This window comes from Diorhabda sublineata, chromosome 7, assembly GCF_026230105.1.
Source record: "Diorhabda sublineata isolate icDioSubl1.1 chromosome 7, icDioSubl1.1, whole genome shotgun sequence".
Taxonomy (NCBI): Eukaryota; Metazoa; Arthropoda; class Insecta; order Coleoptera; family Chrysomelidae; genus Diorhabda; species Diorhabda sublineata.
The window spans coordinates 6,362,066-6,380,826 of record NC_079480.1 but is presented as its reverse complement, the minus strand read 5'-3'; the positions used below and the strand labels follow the sequence as shown (position 1 = coordinate 6,380,826).

The following is an 18,761-nucleotide window of genomic DNA, read 5'->3' as shown; positions in this document are numbered from 1 at the left end:
CTCCAAGAAGTAGTAGAAGAAGAAGAAAAGATACCGTGTGGGAATATAAAATTTGTGCAGACAAACCTGGATTATGTGCTGGCCCTTATTTTGTTCTTCACCAAACAATACACTTTTTTTTCATCTGTTTTTTTAATAGTTTTTGAAATTTTTTGAGTAATAAACTTGTTTTTATTCCTTTATATTTTCATCTTTCAATTTTGCAGAAGAACTTCTATGTGACGCCATATGGCGTCATACGCAAATTTCTTTAAAACTCCCGTACTGTGCGTTTGACGCCATTAGGAGTTTTAATATAACTTTTTTTGAAACTGTTTCATTTTTTGCTGTTTTTGCTAAATGTACATTATCCGTCAAGTTTTCAAAAAAAAACCACATCAGCACTGGAGCACCGTTCATAATATATGATACGCAGTGAAAGTGTTAACGGATATTGATTTTAATTTAATTTTTTAGAATAATTCTATGTTCAAAATGCTGGCTACTGACCACCGAACACACCATAAGGTATTTGGTATGGTTTATGTTACAACACTGGATTCACGACGCGCGTAGATTCAAACTATGTTGCCAAATGATAGATAATTTTGTATAAAAGGACTTTTGCCCCGTGTGTAATTTTGCCCTATTCTGCTCTAAAGTGGGATTACTGTATATTCTTGAATTTATTGTGGGTGAATAGAGACAAATGACAAAATCTTCTAAATACGATCTCCTTTCATTTAATATCGGATTCGTGGGGGCTAAAGTGGTTGGTGAATGAATTTATTCATGAATAAATATTTTATTCATTGTCTTTTGTGTTCATATTCATCCCTTATCTTAGGTTTTCATTTGTTTATTTTAGAATAAGACAAGATATCACCTGTATATAGTTTTTTAATTAAATAATTTTTGTGTTCTAATGAGTGCTACCAAAAATTAATATGGTCCAGTACATAACGCTGAAAAAAAAGAAAAAGGATGGAAAAACTATTCTTGCTATACGATCAATTTCTTTCCACATGATTTTCTCTTTCCCATCTTCCTAAAAACAAAACAAAATCATATTAACAAATTCTTCTGATCAAACTCTTTTCATTTTGTCTTTCATTTTCGTACCGTTTTCCAATAGACATGAATTATTTTATCTTGTGCCATATTTTTGTATCGAAAATTGTGTACGCGCTTCGGCGACGGTGGACCTGCCCACTGCGTTAAAGAAGTATCCTACAATAATCAAATATCTATCAAATATCACGTACATCTGAATGTAAATAGATCCGACCTTCAACAATTTCGCCTCTTTCGCCTTCAGAATGTTATATTTTCCGTATAAAACTTTAACAATGACAAATTCTCCTAGGGCAGCGAAAACCGAAATCATACATCCTGCCATCCAAAGATCCAGTGCCTAAAACGATATAGTGTGGCTTTAACGATTTCAAATATTTATTACATCAAATAGTTTTGCAAAAAATTGTTGGATATAACCCCTATTATTGAAATTGAAAAATAAAAATAATTTTAAGATAAAAGTTGAGAAATTGAATAGGTATAACATGGTGGCCACAAAACTGGAAAACCTGGAAACGTCAGGGAATTTTCAATTTACTGAAAAAGTCAGGGAATTTCTCTAAAAATCTGGAAAAAATGAAAATTTTCGTTTCCTTCCAAGAAGTTTCTTGTCTAAAAATCTGCTAGAAAAGTTCTTGCTTCAGTTTTTTGGGATTGCCATGGAGTAATCATGATTGATTTTTTGGATAAGAGTAGAACAATAACCGGAGATTACTATTCGACATTACTGACCACTCTACGGGAAAAAATTAAAGAGAAAAGACGCGGAAAGCTATCCAAAGGTGTTTTTTTTGCAGAACAACGCACCTGCACACAAATCTCATGTTGCCATACAAAAAATTCATGATTTAGGGTTTGAATTACTAGAACACCCCCCTTAATCACCAGATTTGGCTCCGTTCGACTATCATCTCTTTCCTCAACTGAAAAAAAGTTCAAAAGGTCGTAAATGTTCTTCCAACGAGGAGGTAATAAAAGCTAGTTTGCAGGGCAAGAAGAAACATTTTTTTTGAAAGGTCTACAGACGTTGCAGGTTCGCTGTGATAAATGTATTCAATTAAGAGGAGAATATGTTGAGTAATAAAATATTTTGACAATTTCAATATATTTCAATATATCCTTGTATGTCTGGACCGTGTGTGTTCAATTCATACGTTAACATTTTGTTTTTAGCAAGGCTAGGTTAAGCAAAAAGCCAAAAACCTACCAATTCCATTAAGAGTGGAATTAATTTTTTACTCAACTGAAAGATGTCTCAGTTGGAGTAAAGGAAATGTTGAGCGACATTCCAATACTGTTCCCAGTGTCATTTAAAAAGCCTATCCGCTAAATTCAACGCTGAGAAGAGTTAAGGTGATGCAGTTTCCAAGATTATTGCCCAACTGAAACCATACGAAGATGGTTATGGTTATATTATGTGATAACAAAATTGAGATTATGTCTACTATTAAATCGGTTCAACTTTCTGCTAAACAGTGATGCAAAGAGCTGAAACTATGATGTAACTGCTCAACTTAAAATTAACTTTGACCATTGCAGTTATTTTTCCTTGACGAATCGACTGAAATCGTTGATCAGCTCAGTTGACTGTCGTCAATATTTTTAGCACTTAATGAAGCTTAATGAATGTGAAAATATTCATGTAAAGAAGTTTGAGGGCTTAGCTATGGTAGGCGTCGTAAAAACATACCAAAATTTATGTCTTACTTCATATCTTAGTTTCCTTAATTGATAAAATTCTTCACAAGAACGCATCTCACTTAACTAGGAAGATTTCACATGGCTAGAAGATTTTGAATTTCTCAAAAAGCTTGAATTGTGGGAGAAGAATGTTATAAAAATATGTAGAAATTTTTTATGACTCAATGCAACAGCTTCATCAACGATTCCACAATTTTAAAAGCTTATTGATTGTGAACTATTCCTCTACTCTCCTTTCGCAGAGATCGATGCAGATGGTTTCTCAGCTTCTGTTGTAAAATATTTCGGTGGAGATCAGGCTGCAAATGATAAGGAATTTGTCGATATCTCGACTCTTGCTCAAATCTAACACAAAATCATACTTCTATTACAAAATAGGATATTGAAGAAAACAAATGATCTATAGATAAAAAGAGTAATTTGAAATAAGACCTACGGTTATATAGAGGTTATATTGACAAACTATGGAAAAAAGTTAAAAGAAATATGGAAGACTTCAAAAGAAAACTCATTATTAACGCATTGAGGAAAAAAGTAAGTGGCGATGAGATGGAATCTAATGACCTTCGTCTTCTTATCCATTGTTTGGAAATATTGATTCGGGTTGATCACTGCAACTGCCAAGTTCGGAATTCGAGCTGTAATCCCGTTTCTCCACGCGGGGAAGTTATCGGTAAGAGACTGAAGTTAACGGTGAAGAGTGCATGACCGTTCAGCACGTCCGCAAGTGGTGTAAAGTTTTCGCTGACGATCGCACGGAAGTTCACGATGAAGAACGGAATCTTTCTATGGCATAATTGAAAAAACTTTAAACAGGAATGTTCGGTTACCGCAAGAGACGAATTCAAGGCACAACGCCCTGAAAGTAATCCCAAGCTTCTCAACAATGTGAGGGGATAAGCAATAAGGAAACGTTGTTGTAGTCTCGTCACAGTAGATGAAACGTGGTTGTTTCGGGACAGCCCCGAAACAAAACAATCTCAGTGGCGTCACTCTGGTTTACTGCCACTAAGTATTTTTGGGATCAACAGTGGGTACTCCTCATCGATTTCATGCAACCTGGGACGACAATAGACTTAAACAGAGATTGTGAAAGATGACCAAACTCGGACGAGCAATCAGGAATCGCCGGAGAGGACGACTGCCGAAGGAAGTAGGTGAAACTCAACCCCACGTAGCCCGTTAAGCACACGAGCGTTTGAAGAATTTTGACCCCGACTCAATAGATTGGCAGGACACAAAAGCAAGAGCACTGTCTTCAAAAGTGTGTCGAAAAAAATGAAGCCTTCGTTGAAAAAATAGAGAACAGTGTAAGATTTTTAACGATGTATAAACAATAAACAATGTTTCTATTTGTATAAAATAAGAGACACCTCCTTATAGTACAACCCTAGTATAGCGCACAAATCAAATTATATTATTACTTACCTTTATGTAAGCTACTGCTGGTATATCGGTTCTTAATCCGGTGAACATTGTAACCAAGGTAAGTAGACATGTAACTAAAAGTGTTACTCGTGCTGGTATCGCATCCAGATCTAACCAAAAGCTAAACCACGATAGTACCACTACCAAAGTCGACGGAGCGAAAGTTTGTATTAAATGGTGGCCGATTTGCCTTTCAAATCGAAAATATACTAGTAATCGCGAAAAGTTACCTACAACAATTTTATCACAATATTGACATATACAGTAGAAGTCCATTAGACCGGCATCTAACAGTCCGGAATGCCCGATAGTTGGGTATCGCTCCGGAAAATAGTAAAAATTTTGGTTTTCTCCAAAAGTGTGTCTTTAAAGTAAATAAAAACGCTGAGAGCTATTCGGAAGTTTTCGGGGTACTTCGGAATCATCCGAAAGCGCTCGGTATTGTTCGGCTACAATTACAGGCCGGTTAGTCTTAGCTGACACAACAAATTCAGGTGCAGTGCAGCTCCGTTAATCAATCACGAAGCGTCTTCGTCATTTTTTGTGCATTGTTGTTTTGTCTTTTCAAGTCGCAGTAAACGTAACTTTTGAAACTTGATTTTCGTTTTAACTGTACACTGACCATGTTTTCAAAACCTAATAGTCTTCGAGAAACGAAAACACGTAACACTGACTATCAATCAGAAACTAGAAATCATCAAACGGCTAGAAAAAGGCAAGAATAAAAATGTTTTAATGAATTATGGCTCATCAAATATTTATGACATTAAAAAACAAAAAGATGAACTAATGAAGTTTGCTTCTTAATCGGTAACAACTAAAAAACAGCAACTAAACAGCTAGATAGTGTATTGTTCAAATGGTTTAGTGCAGTAGGTTCTGAAGGAAAGTCGTTAACAGGGCCAATGATTGTTGAAAAGGCAAAGAAATTCGGCCAAGGTTTAGGAGTTGCTGAAAGTGAATGTAATTATTCTGATGGATGGATCAGAAGCCCTTTCAGCAAATCAAAACTGCAGAAAAATACAAAGACGAGTTTCAGAAAATCGTAGCTGATAATGATTTAACACCTGAACAGATTTACAATGCTGATGAAACAGGGCTAATGTGGCAATGTTTACCAACATCTACACTAGCTGGGGGAAGAGAAAAAGAGTTTAAAAAAAACAAAGACAGATTAACCGTTTTGCTATATGCTAATGCGTCTGGAAACCACCGAGTGACCCTTTTTGTAATAGGCAAATCTGCAAAACCCAGGGCTTCTAAGAATGTTACACACTTGCCCGTCTAATACGATGCTCAATCAAATGCGTGGATGACTACCGCCCTCTTTAAAGACTGATTTTTCCACCACTTTGTACCTGAGGTCAAGGAATCCTTCAAAAGTCTTGGTCTACCAGAAGGTACTAAAGCCAACCTTCTTTTGGACAATTGCAAAACCCACCCGCCAGTAGATGAGTTTCTGGTTTCTGGTTTCTGGAAATATTGTTGCTACTCTGCTCCCACCTAACGTAACATCTTTGATTCAACCCATGGACCAAGAGGTTATTCAAAATTTCAAATGCTTTTATAGAAGGTCTTTTATTCAAGGCCTGTTAAATGCCGACTGTGGCATGACTGATTTTCAAAAAAAGTTTACAGTAAAAGATGCCGTATATGCTATTGCACTGTCTTGGAACCAAGTAAGAAATACAACACTCCAAAAATGCTGGAGAAAACTTTGGCCAGCTGCAAACCTTGCATCTGACCTAACTCTACAGACTGATCAGGAAGAAAACCATCAAGACGCTCTGACCAAAGTTTTGGATGTCGTTAAAAGTGCTGACAATCCCTTGAAAAACCTGCCTGAAGATGAGGTAGAGGGGGGGCTTCTAATCGACGAGAATGAGCCTGTTGAACAAGAATTAACCGATGAGGATATTATCAACATTGTAGTAAACCCACAGCCTACTCAAAAAATCTTGTTGAAACGGAAGAAAAGGAAAAAATCAGCTGGGCAGAAGCTGCATAATCACTAAATAAGTTTTCTCTTTTGCTGAAGCTAGTTCTAGCTACAGTGCTTCAGAAATTATTTATTTCCATATCATTAGAAATAAATTTTATACTAAACGCCAAAAGTCAAAAAAATAAAAAGACATTCGTAACTTTTTTAAAGTGAAATGCGTTTTACAGTTCGTGTACCATCGGGCCGGTCCCGATCGTGCCGGATTATCGACTTCTAGTGTATATTTGTTTTTGAGGTTATACCGTTTTTCTCAACGGTGTAAGCGTGCGTCTCTTCTAATATGAGTGGAAGAATATTATATTGTAACAGCTTTAATTCCGGAATAATAGTTACACCAGCTCCATGCCATTTTAATAACATTTTATTGGTATTGTAGGAAACTGAAATTAAGAAATATTATATTTTATTTCTCTCAAAATTGACACCCGTAAATTTTTCCACGGACGAAGATTACGGTTGATTTGATTAAAACAGCCTCCCCTAGCCCAACTTCTGGGTACAGCCTTGTTTTATAATTTATGACAAAATTAGCAAATAGAAATTACGAATTGATCATAGTGACTCTCGATCATTTTTGGATGGTTCCAATGTGTTGTGTTTTGAAGTCAATCAAAGAACGTTGTAAAATCTATTTCTTAAATTTATGGATGGTAAAGGTAAGGAGAACCATCTCGGTGTATCGAAAAGTGTCTGTTTAAAGGAAGCAAATTAAGGTGGCGCTATAGTAGCGAGTGGAAGAATTTTAAAAAGAGCGCCACAAACTATTAGAGTAGGATAGTAAACTAAATTCTTTTTTGAAAGTCATAACTATTTCGAATGAACTATTAATATACAAATTCGTTCGAAAATTGTACATAAAATATATAACTGCTAAATTCATATCATTTCCACTTGCTACACTAGAGATATTTTGACGAGTCCTCGTATTATAATTTGCTGTTTACAGCTGGACACTTTTTCAACTAATCCCCCATACAAGACGGTTCTCCGTACCTCTAAATACCTTCCATACAAAAATTGAATAGCTGATAACGCAGAAATGCAGTTTTAGGCATGCTATGAAAACCCAGTGACGGATTTAGGCTTGTACTTTTTAACAAAATGGATTCCATTAATTTTTGCTTGAAAATAACTTCGGAGGCATGCACAAAGAGATAATAATTTATCATAGCATTCAATTTCGTGCCTCCGACTGCAATTCTGTTTATAATGTTGCAAAAAAGTGAAAAAACTACCGTGCTGATATTCTAAGTGTACAATATGCAGATACATTGGTTTGGTACTGTTTCAATTTATGTTTCTGGTTTTAAGTGCCTAATCATTATTTTTTTAAAATACCTTATCATTGAATTTTCGTCTTGTTTCAGTCTTTTCAGTTGATTTTTAATTGTAGTTTTTTTGATTTTTTTTAATTATTATTTTATTTGTCTTTTTAGTTAAGATTACGTAACCGGATTAATTCCTTGAATGAGTTTGTGTCGTGTGGTTGATTAAGCAATTTGTTAGTGTCAAGAGAACCAATAGCAAGTCCGGAGAGAGTCTTCACGCTGCTCAAAGCAACGTAAGCTTGACCTTTTGCAAATAAATTTCTACTTAAATCTACAACTGCTCGGTCTAAAGTTGTGCCCTGTAATTTATGCACCGTCACTGTCCAGCATAAAATTAAGGGAAGCATTCGTCGCTCGATCTTGCCATTTCCACATAAAGCATCAAATTCTGTAGCACAAGCTTCTATCCGGACTCCAATACCAGGTCGGTTCCCTGTTATATTTGGGTCATCGAACTCCACAAATACTGCTTGTGGCAGTTCTCTCAGCTCCAACTGCTCTCTGCGTAGTGCTGGTCAATCTATTCGTCGGATAACACCCATAGCACCGTTAACCAGCCCATAGTTAACATTGATGTTCCGTCTTGGCATAGCTCGAGAGCCTACACCTAATTTGAGTTGGTTTGGTATACCACCTGTTTTATTGGGATCTTCAGGTAAGTATTCCTCTCGTGGTTTTTGACCATATGTTTTAGGATCCAATGAGATGTCTACAGCACTAACGGTGTATACTTTTGTTAGTTTTTCTAACTTTTCCGTCATAGTCGCGTTATATGCATCAACCAGTCTAGTTGTTGGAAAAATTCTGACAGCTTCTCCATCGTCAAATGGACCTATCAACGGTACTCTGCGGTTTTCTATGATAGATAACTGCTGCATTGTAAGTTCTCCAACGCAAAGACTGTTTAATATGTCCACAAAAGTTGTATCTCCAGCTTTCCTCATATTTTGGGGCAACTTACAAAAACTGAATAAAGTAGTAAGTAAAATAAATAAAGATTAATTTCAGCAGATAACCTTTCTGGCTGACGAAAGCAAAAAGATCCCCCAGAAACCTTAGACACTAGAGGCAACTGCATAAGATCTCCAAAAAGTAAAACATTTACTCCGCCGAATATAGCTTCATTTTCTTAAATATTGCTGAGGCCGCAAATGTACATTTCGGAGACTTAAATATGGCACCATAGATATTTCGTCTATTATTTATCGTTCCATTTAATATTAAAACTGCAAGTTATATACATATTTACAATCAGTGTTTAAAATCCTTCATTTTGATACCCAACTCGATATGCTTGGTAGTAAAAATTTTTTTACCTCACAACATGGCGTCCAAAATGCGCCATTTTGGTTTTTTTTAAATGTGTCCTATCTAAGAACACTTGGGCTAATGAAACGAATCTAACGATACCTCAAATGTGAAAATCAGTTTAGCGGTTCTGGAGATGCAAGGTAATAAAGGAGGCAGTCGGGTAAAAATATGAGCTTTTCGTGATTTTCAGCAAAACGATAAGTTTTATCATAAAAATATCTCAGACAAAAATTGTAGATCATAAAATTATTTATAAAAAACGTATCAATGCTTTTTTCCCTACGAGCCACCGTTTCTGAGATATAACGATTCAAAAAGTTGTAAAAGTTATATGCTTCAGATTTACTGTCGTATTTAATGGCCATAATGATTGCACCAAACCTGCATACCAACATCGTCGAACTTTAGCAACATCTTCGTCAGTTGATAATTTATTTAATGAACTTATGACACTTCCCACCAGTCAACAGAAATTTCTTATAAATACAAGTCTCGCCCACCCCAAATTAAATTAAAAAAAAGCAAAAAACAAATTTAAAAAAAAACAAAAAAAATAATGAAACCACTCAAAAAAATCGTTTTTACTTGCAAGCTCCACTTCATATTTTCGGCAATTATGCCCCGCTAGAAATAGTTAGACAAACACATCCCAATAAAATCATCATAACCTCCTCAGCCCTGCAGAGGAGCAATTCCTATATCAGGGCCTAATCAAATAAACCAAATTCCTTAAAAGAATCCTCCAGTCCTACCAAACTTTAACCAACGAATCTCTCTCGGTTCATTTCAATGTTGTAAGAAAAGTTTACTGCTGAAAATATATTGGTTAAACCATTAAATACGACAACTTTTTGAATCATTATATCTCAGAAACATTGGCTTGTAGGAAAAAGAGTATTGATACGTTTTTTGTAGATAATTTTATGATCTACAATTTTTGTATGAGGTATTTTTATGATAAAACTCACCGTTTCGCTGAAAATTACGAAAACCTTTGACCTGGAATTAAATTTTTTCCATAAACGGAAATGATTGGGAACATTCAAATTCTATGTTCAATTGTATTTGAAACAATATTACTGATTTTTCCGCTTGATGGGAATGTCTAAATTGATCGGATTATTAGATAGATAAATAATAAATATTTTTTTTATATTAATCAATTTGAATTTTGTTGTTATTTTCAGTGGGTTTGGGTTCTTTGTTGAGAAATGATGAAGTCCAAAGTTGACAAAATATTCTGTTTATTCAACAGAGTTTCAAAAAGTACCTTTTGAATCGTTTGATAATACTTGTTTTAATTAACAAAACTCTTGCTAAACAATCGTCGTATTGTTGCTCGATACTTAACAATTCTTGAGATTACAAATTGGATCACGTTTGACTGTCGCCATTTCATTTCACTTTTTCGCTGTCGCGTGAACATATCAAAAAGTGCTTATCGCCTATCAACTTAACTAAATTAAAAATATTAACATGAACATTGTTACCAACTTTGACTCTCTATATAAAACAAAATTGTGTGAGGTAAGGATAGGGTCTAGGTTGGGTCACCTGTCAATTTGATCAATTCTCAACAAATTTCCTAGGCCTGGACCTCACAGGCCTAGACGTAAATCCATATACGAGGTACAAAAAAAGATTTAGCTTAAAAAAATGTTTCTTGGAATTTTTGTGCTAATACCTTGTAGATGAAACTTTTTTGATTATTTTGCAAGATGAAACAAATCGAGAATCTTTGTGGAAGCAACAAATAAGTCAATTTTTCTTGAAGGTAACCGTAGATATTGTTAATAGTGTATTACTAAAATTTCGTATAAATATCTGGGTATATAAAAACTTACAACTTTCTACTGCTATTGGACATACTTGAGTATCCATGGGATAGTGATAAAATTCCATTTGGCAAGCAACTATAGCGTGCATCCTAGCAGCATACCTGATCGTTTTATTTTTAAACAAAGTGACCGAAGAAAATTTGTGAGTTAAAGTTGCGATTTCTAGAAGATACACATAAAGAATTATATCGAGCCTTCATTAAAATATTTACTAAAACTACTTACCGACTACTTTGGAATTTAAAAAATATAAATCGGGTTGCCACAAGTTCTCAAAAAATTGAGACGGTAGAGTAACAGAATCGTCTCCATACTCGAACATTTCTTCGGGTATTTTGATTCTGGCATCTTGCCATTCTTGTTTTAGAAACATGTCCATACTGTAAATAAAAATAATATTAAGAGTCCGATGAAATGAGGATTAAAATTGCAATCCAAAAGGCAAACCTACTTTTTCAATATAGTTTATTGTATCAGAGTAAGTCGGTTCAAACAAAAAGGTGGGAACTAAAATGATCAATAAAAATGTTCTGAATCACTTATGAAGAATTTATTGGGGGAGTTTGGTGTGTTTTGTTTGAGTCTAGTACCTCGTCTTTAAATACTACACCATTGAGCAATCTAAGGAATTGAAAAAAATCAGCTGATGCCCATTCAAAAATGGCCGCCGTGGGGTAAACAAATGCTTTTATCGTGAGTTTTTGTGGTGTGGTTTGGATTAATGGTTAATTGTTGGATTTTAGACTTTAAAATTTGCTTCTTAAAGAGTTACTACTTAAAGAAATGCGAAATTTCCTCCTGGAAACGTGGCGGTGTTGCTTGTTTCGAATATGCAGTGTTGTACTTAGTTTAGGAAAGCCGTAAATATAGTCTCTAAGCAAGTACATAGGAAACTGGTGGAAAATGAGCAGAATTCTGACTAAGCTTCTTTTCATCTATTGAAATAGGATCAACTCCATGGAAAGCTATAAGCTTTGCCTTGTACCTTTTAGATGTCACTGGTTCATCAAATTGCAAACTTGAAAAATACTCAACCATGTTTGGAAAACCTGAACTAAACAGTGGAAAATCATTCATTCATTCATAAATTGCTTGAAAGCTTACTAAAAAGTTGACTGACTAAAAAAACTGCTATAAACTATAATAATTTCACTGAAATAGATCTAAAAAGTATCTATGAAGTCCTCTTAACAACACAAAGAAAAAGAAAAACTGTACAAAACAACCGAACTATCAGAAAAATCAAGAAAAGCTGACACGAGTACATACGAAAAAGTCGATTTTTTACCCCACGGCCGTCATTTTGACGTAAATCAGCTATTTTTTTAGTTTGCTTAATTGAGAAGATTTGGATTTTTATCACAATTAATCATGAAGATTTCACAAAATTCCAAGTGTCTATTCTCATCTGAGATATGTTTATAATAAGAAATAAAAAGGGGTGAAGGGCTAGATAAAGTATCAAAGAAGCGCCTATAATGCCTACAGTCCCAGGAGAAACTTCCTTCTAATGAGAGGTTAATGTTACGAACTCGTTCACTTGACGTAGATCGTGAAGCCAGTCTGTTCCATTATGTTAATAGAATATAACGTTTGGCGGATGCGTCAAAAAGTCCTCCACGAGCAACGGATGTTTTTCAAATGGACAACAATCCACTATTTTAAAGTTTAAAAATAGTTTATTGGCAGAAATACGTTTCTTAGAACATGTAATTTGACTAACCTATGTACGAAAAACAATATCATTAAGATGGTATCCATTATCACGCTGACAAATGTGGAAACGCTCTCTGAAGTTTGCCTCCACTCTCTCCAATAGTTGAAGATCGATCTGAGCTGTTCTGCTCTATAGCTTGTCGCAGTTCGCCCAACCCATACACACGAGACACCACAAGAAAAAATCACACATCGAACGACGCACTGAACTATCGGATATTCGTAGTGCTGCAGCATGCTGACAAACTGAACGTCTTGGACTAGCTAAAATAGCCTGTCTTACACGTTCCATGTTCTCCGGAGTTCGAACTGTGCGACGTGGTCCCGGTGGCTGCCTTTTCATTAAACTACCTCCACTACGAAGGGCATTAACCCATCGCAAAATGGTGTAAATCGGCTCGGTATGAAATAGAAAATACAGTTGATGAAGACGCAGAAATTGTCATTAAAAATGCCATATTACAGCAGAAAAAGTTTCAAGATATACGAGTACACAACTAAAAGTTTATAAAGCAATTTACCGACAAATATTAACAACCTACGACTGTGAAACATGGATCCTCACTAATAGACAAAACAGTGTCTTGCAAGCAGCCGAGATGAAGTATTTAAGACGTCTAAGAGGTGTAACAAAAAAATGATGGATAAATAAATAAAAAAATACGACAAGATCTGGAAATTACGTCTCTGGAATTCATAGAGCAAAGACAGTTGAGTTGGTGGGGTTTACATTTACAAAGAATGGAAGATTCAGTGAAGAAAGTAAAGTATGTGAAGCAAAAGTAAACAAAAACAATAAAAGAGGAAAACCTGAAGCGACATGGAGAAAAATAATAGTTACTACACTTGAGAGAAGAGGCACAACATGAAGGGAAGCAAAAATAATAAAAAAGAATACAGCAAATTTGTGTATAGCACATAACTGTAAACTTAAACCACACACCACTATGTGGATCCGATTATATATGAAACATAATAGAAAAAATTTATTATCGAAAAAAGATATGCAAATATAATCGTATTTACCGAAAATCCATATCTTCCACATTAATTGAATTGATATCCATTACTCTAATGCTAAAATCAACTTCAATAGGCTTTCCTTCCATTGTTGGAGGTCTTATTTCTGAAAAATTTGTAAATAAAAACTTTCTATCAATTAAAAATAGATGATAAAATCATAAAGTTTATATTTATGTACGAGAGGCATAAAACCCAATTTATTATTATAGTTCTACCAATATCAATTGCAGAAGACAGTTATGCAAGGAACAATCAATATTTCATTAGTACGCGTCGCATTATATCAAATTCAGAAATGAAAAATAATGTTTAGTCCCCGTATAAAATATAACAAACCGTCAGTCCAAGTGGACTCATCATCTCCACTGTTTACCAATGAAAATATCGTATCGTAAAAATAAATGCATTTCTATTGGCCGAAGCTGTCGGAAGGCGTAGGTACACAATTTTAACCAATCAAAGCTTGTGGAACGTTTAAGTTCCTCCCTATCGAGCGGTAAGTTGAAAAAAATGCAGCAGCTTAATACTTTTATGGCTCTCTCGACCGCTCGATAGGGAGGAACTTAAACGTTCCACAAGCTTTGATTGGTTAAACCTTATTGTTAATTTGCGATTGTTTGGTGATTTTTAATCGATTTTCTTCGCTTAATGCATTGATACAACTTTCATGCGAACGTTTTGAAAGACCCTTTATAGGTAACCACATTTGGTATTAGCATTTTTATTCGACGTAATTATTTCATAAATCTAGTTCAGGTTTCACGTCGAGTTTTTATATGGCCTTGTTTTTTATGGGAATGATATGATAATACGAATGAAAATGTTATTAAATTACTAATTAATTACTAACAAAGTGATTTGTTGCGGCAATTGCGAAGTGTACGTACTATATAATGAAAGTTTTAGCATGAATCAAAAGCTTTTTTCTCGAAACATTGACAAAAATATTTCAGAAACTACTGGACCGATCTTGATCAAATTTATACCGCATCTTTAATATGTATGTATAAGCCAACGATTGAACTAGGATTATCATGATTGCTTCGAATGTTTTTCTCCTACGAGCGATAAAAATGAGTAAAAAATAGACTGTAATTTTCAAAAGTGTATAATAAAGTCAATTTTTGTATAAGGCTCGTAACTAAGTACTTTCCTTTTTCACTGATAGAAAGCTTCGCTTTATTTTTTGAATAATTTATGTTAGTACTGTACTTTGCCGTTTGTCACGTGATCTTGTCACATCTACGTAACTTTAACGGCGCTTGACATGATACAATACAACGTGCAATGCAATGCGAGACGCAATATTTCTTGATCAAAAGCATGCGTAGATGAAGTTCAGCTGAGTGCAAGATCTCTCAGTTCAACATCATCGGTTTGGTGCTATTTTTATTACGTGCCAGTTGTAATTCTAGGAAAAAATGAGTTTCTGATCGGCTGATATTACGTCTCTTGTCAAGTATTTCTAGTTATCTTATGTTTTATTCTATCTGACCACAGCTTTGTACACCATCGCCTAGGTGCTCTTTCCGGCCCATCAGACTTCAAAACCAAGGCAGCAGCCTATAAACTGACTGCAAAATATAAAATAAAATTTGAGGTTAGGAAATTGTTTACATTTTCGTATGGAATTTTGATGTTGCAATGGGAAGAGACTTGCGTAATGTTATACAGCGTGTCAAAGTTGAACGCATCAGGTTTGAGAATAGTTAGACTGATTCTACAGTTTAATGTGATGAAGATTTCCTGAGGACAATATGTGTAAAAGATCCATTATCTGGCATGTTGTGTAGTATGCAATAGACTTTCTTTGAACACGCGATTAAAAACTGGGCACAAGGATTTTGCAAATCGACTCAAAATGAAGAATAAAATTTTTCGATCTCGTTTCGTTTTCCAGATATCGATACTTGAAGTTGAAATCTTTTGTTTATTGAATTACAAGATTCGTATTGAATTTTAAGTGATAAAATATTCATTTGAAACGAAGTATTGAACGCCATCTGTTTAATAAAGCGAATTTTGAACTAACGTTTGATTATAACTTTAAGAATCGATATCTCAAAAACGAAGCGAGATATCAAAAAATTTCATTCTTCATTTTCGATTTATTTTGCCCTAATTAAGCCAAATCCCCTACTAAATCGCGGCGCCACGGAAATCGTACTCTCCCCAAAACCTGTTTGACGGAAAACTGTACAATGTGTAATAAGATATAAAACGGAGTATACAAGGGTCGTCTAAAAATTATGCGTCTCAACTTTAAGATGTCATCACAAGTTGGGAATATATATTTTCACATATTTTCACTGAAATTCCAGGTATTTTGGACGCTTTGTTTCTTTTCGACAATCGTATAAGTGAGTCGTTATTTATGACTGTAAAATTTTAAGCAGCTGTAACCAAACGTGACCATATCAGCTTAATTGACGATGAGCGTTCGGGACGGTCTGAAACTGCGACAACCAGCGATATAATCGAAAACCTTCATTAAATGGTATTGGACAAGTAAAGGGTTAAGACTAGAGATACGGAAGAGGTTATCTGCCTTTCAAAATAATGTATTTATCATATACTTACTTAAGAATTATACATACTTAAGCTATCTGCGCGTTTGGAGTCGCGTTTGCCGATTTCGAACAAAAAGCGCATTCGGATGAACATTTCTCGGGCCCCATTGTGACTATTTAAGCAAAATGAGTCGAATTTTTGCACCGATTAGTAACTTTAGATAAAATTTGTCAAGATATTGGATTGCAAAGAGCGAAAAAGACAAAGACGGTTTCATCGGTAGAAAAAGTGGTGGCGATCGTTTTTTTTGGGATAGCTATGGAATTGTCTATTATTAAAAAAATAAAAAATTACAGAAGAGTATTACACATCATTGCTTGATAAGGTAAAAAAAGGAATTGCAAATAAGCGACGACATTGACCACAAACCAAATGTAGATCAGCTGATTGGTTGAGTAATCTTCTAAAAATGGTTAGGACTCTACGGAAACTATGATCAGATTAACTCCATAACAGATATTTTCTCATAATAAGGAAATAAAATCGTAATTTAAATTCATACTATTGGGCCCTTGAAAATTTTATGATTGTGTATTTGATAATATAAATTACAATTTTTAAGCGTGGGAGAGTTCGGAATATGATGTATCTTTTAATTCTTGGACGCTGTCAATACATTGTGATCATTCTGTTCCCTATTTAGCCTCCGTGTCGCACCTACTAACTGCGAAAAACCCCATAGCGAGCGTCCTGCTTCCTATCTAGCCTCCGCTTTCTGTTCACCAGCCACCATCTTCGCTATTACCGCTATAAATATTGCGTACACATGCCCTCTTTTGACAACAAACGAAACTGTTTGAATTTCATTTGACTTATCATTTATAACTGTAAATTAAATGTATTAAATATTGACAAACGTTAAAACCCCGATATTTATTTATAAACACCCGGTATATACTGGCCAAAGCTTCGTGGAATACCTTTTACAAACAATCGTACTTTAAGTCAAATATTTGAACGATGGTATGTTTTATAAATACACTACTTTGTTATTTAATTTTTTTTTAAATTAGTCCATCCGACATTTTAGCACAACCACTCCCACTAACTGTAACAAATTAAATAAAACAGCTTAATCTGTAAATGCACATATTAATACTTTGACAATTTAAATTAAAGACCGTAATAACCGTGAGTGTTTATGGTATGTTCGTTAGATCTAGGAATATTATGATTCTTAAAAAAAAACTGTTGAAAAACCCTAATTTTTTACCTTTAATGTAATTTTCCGGAATAATATTCTTTGTTTTATTTTGTCCATCTGGATTTCGAGGCTTGGGTACTGTAGCCATTATATTTTTAACAAATATCGATCTAAAAATTGATATCGTAAACTATCATAGAGCAAATAAATTTTTTTTCCAGTTATACTTACAATATTATCAAAATAGCAGAGTGTTCCATAATTTTTTTCCTGGCCATTTTGAGATTTTCTAGTTATAATTAAATGCAGAATAAATAATTTGTTTCTCGTATTTTAACATTTTATGTTCTAACTTAAATTTTGTGCACCGGTTTCCATGCGAAATTTAAGATTATAACTGAGTCAACTTCAAACAAAAATTGATACGGAAACTATTAATTTTGAAATGAATACATAGAAGTAGAATATAAACTCAACAGCAAAAAAACACGGACACTTATATTTGGTGTTAAAATTGGTTTCTTTAATTTATAATAAGGATTGGTTTATTTATTGGTTATTTAAACGAAATAATTTTTATTGATTATTCACAAAAAATACAAAATAAAGAAAAAATTATAAATTAACACATTTAAAAAAACGTTATTCTTCATTTTTATTACTTTTTCTAACAATTTATGTAATTCTAAAATCGGATATTACTCCCTCTGCTATGGCAAAGGGCTCTAGCCCTGTCAGGCATCGAAGAAATTAAATTCTGGTATTCACCTTTTTTTGCTTTTTTTTTTCAAAAACTCATCAATACATAGCGTCCGGTATATTCTTCTTTAATTGAATTATTGTCCATGATTTATTCTCGTTCTTTAAAAAAAAATCAAAAAAATAAATCAGCTGATAGTTGTGGGTTGCAAATGGTCATGGAATATTTTCTCTGCGAGAGATCAATTTCGTTGCAAACATTTCTTTATCCAATGGTAAAGTCCCGTGGAATGTATGATGTTAAAAAAAATTACGATTTTTTAGAAATTGATCTTTTAGATCTCGATTTTTTGATGAATCGATTTATCAGGCTGCGACTCGAATCGATTTGACAATCGATCATTTTTGAGAAAAATCGCTATTTCTACCATACATCACATCAAAAGTATAAGTTCGTAGAGTATCTCATACGAAGTGGATTAGAAATGTTTACCATTGAAAAAAGAAAACATATTATATTCAATCAAATGTTTATTTGAAATAGTACATATTGCTGCTGGTATAAATGAACCTTTTTTCGTTTTTTTTTAAACTCATCAATACATAGCGTCCAGTATATTCTTTTTTAATTGAATTATTGTCCATGATTTATTCTCGTTCTTTAAAAAAAAATCAAAAAAATAAATCAGCTGATAGTTGTGGGTTGCAAATGGTCATGGAATATTTTCTCTGCGAGAGATCAATTTCGTTGCAAACATTTCTTTATCCAATGGTAAAGTCCCGTGGAATGTATGATGTTAAAAAAAATTACGATTTTTTAGAAATTGATCTTTTAGATCTCGATTTTTTGATGAATCGATTTATCAGGCTGCGACTCGAATCGATTTGACAATCGATCATTTTTGAGAAAAATCGCTATTTCTACCATACATCACATCAAAAGT

General features: G+C 34.1%; 1 protein-coding gene across 2 annotated transcripts; it reads right to left on the bottom strand.

Moving 5' to 3' along the window:
• Window positions 1-861: 861 nt before the first annotated feature.
• On the bottom strand, window positions 862-17,542 carry LOC130446365 (glycine receptor subunit alpha-2). Of its 2 annotated transcripts, none has more exons than XR_008910138.1 (10): window positions 17,350-17,490; window positions 17,188-17,288; window positions 13,407-13,506; window positions 10,890-11,044; window positions 10,671-10,826; window positions 6,430-6,567; window positions 4,186-4,415; window positions 1,268-1,393; window positions 1,102-1,226; window positions 862-1,027 (listed from the first exon to the last, which is right to left on the bottom strand). XR_008910138.1 is itself a non-coding variant. In XM_056782584.1 (10 exons), exons 1-10 carry the CDS (start codon window positions 17,394-17,396, stop codon window positions 902-904), a joined length of 1,287 nt encoding a protein of 428 aa, XP_056638562.1. In that variant the 5' UTR covers window positions 17,397-17,542; the 3' UTR covers window positions 862-901. The 2 variants fall into 2 exon arrangements, 1 of the variants encoding a protein (XP_056638562.1); XM_056782584.1 differs by having other exon boundaries at window positions 1,102-1,209; window positions 17,350-17,542.
• Window positions 17,543-18,761: the final 1,219 nt, after the last annotated feature.

Excerpts from the sequence above, each read along its gene's own strand:
- LOC130446365 (XM_056782584.1), bottom strand. The coding sequence starts at position 17,396 with ATGGCCAGGAAAAAAATTATGGAACACTCTGCTATTTTGATAATATT. Across the intron at positions 17,289-17,349 it reads TCTGCTATTTTGATAATATT|ATCGATATTTGTTAAAAATA; the intron begins GTAAGTATAACT and ends ATCAATTTTTAG. Across the intron at positions 11,045-13,406 it reads GTGGAAGATATGGATTTTCG|TATGGACATGTTTCTAAAAC; the intron begins GTAAATACGATT and ends TTTTATTTACAG.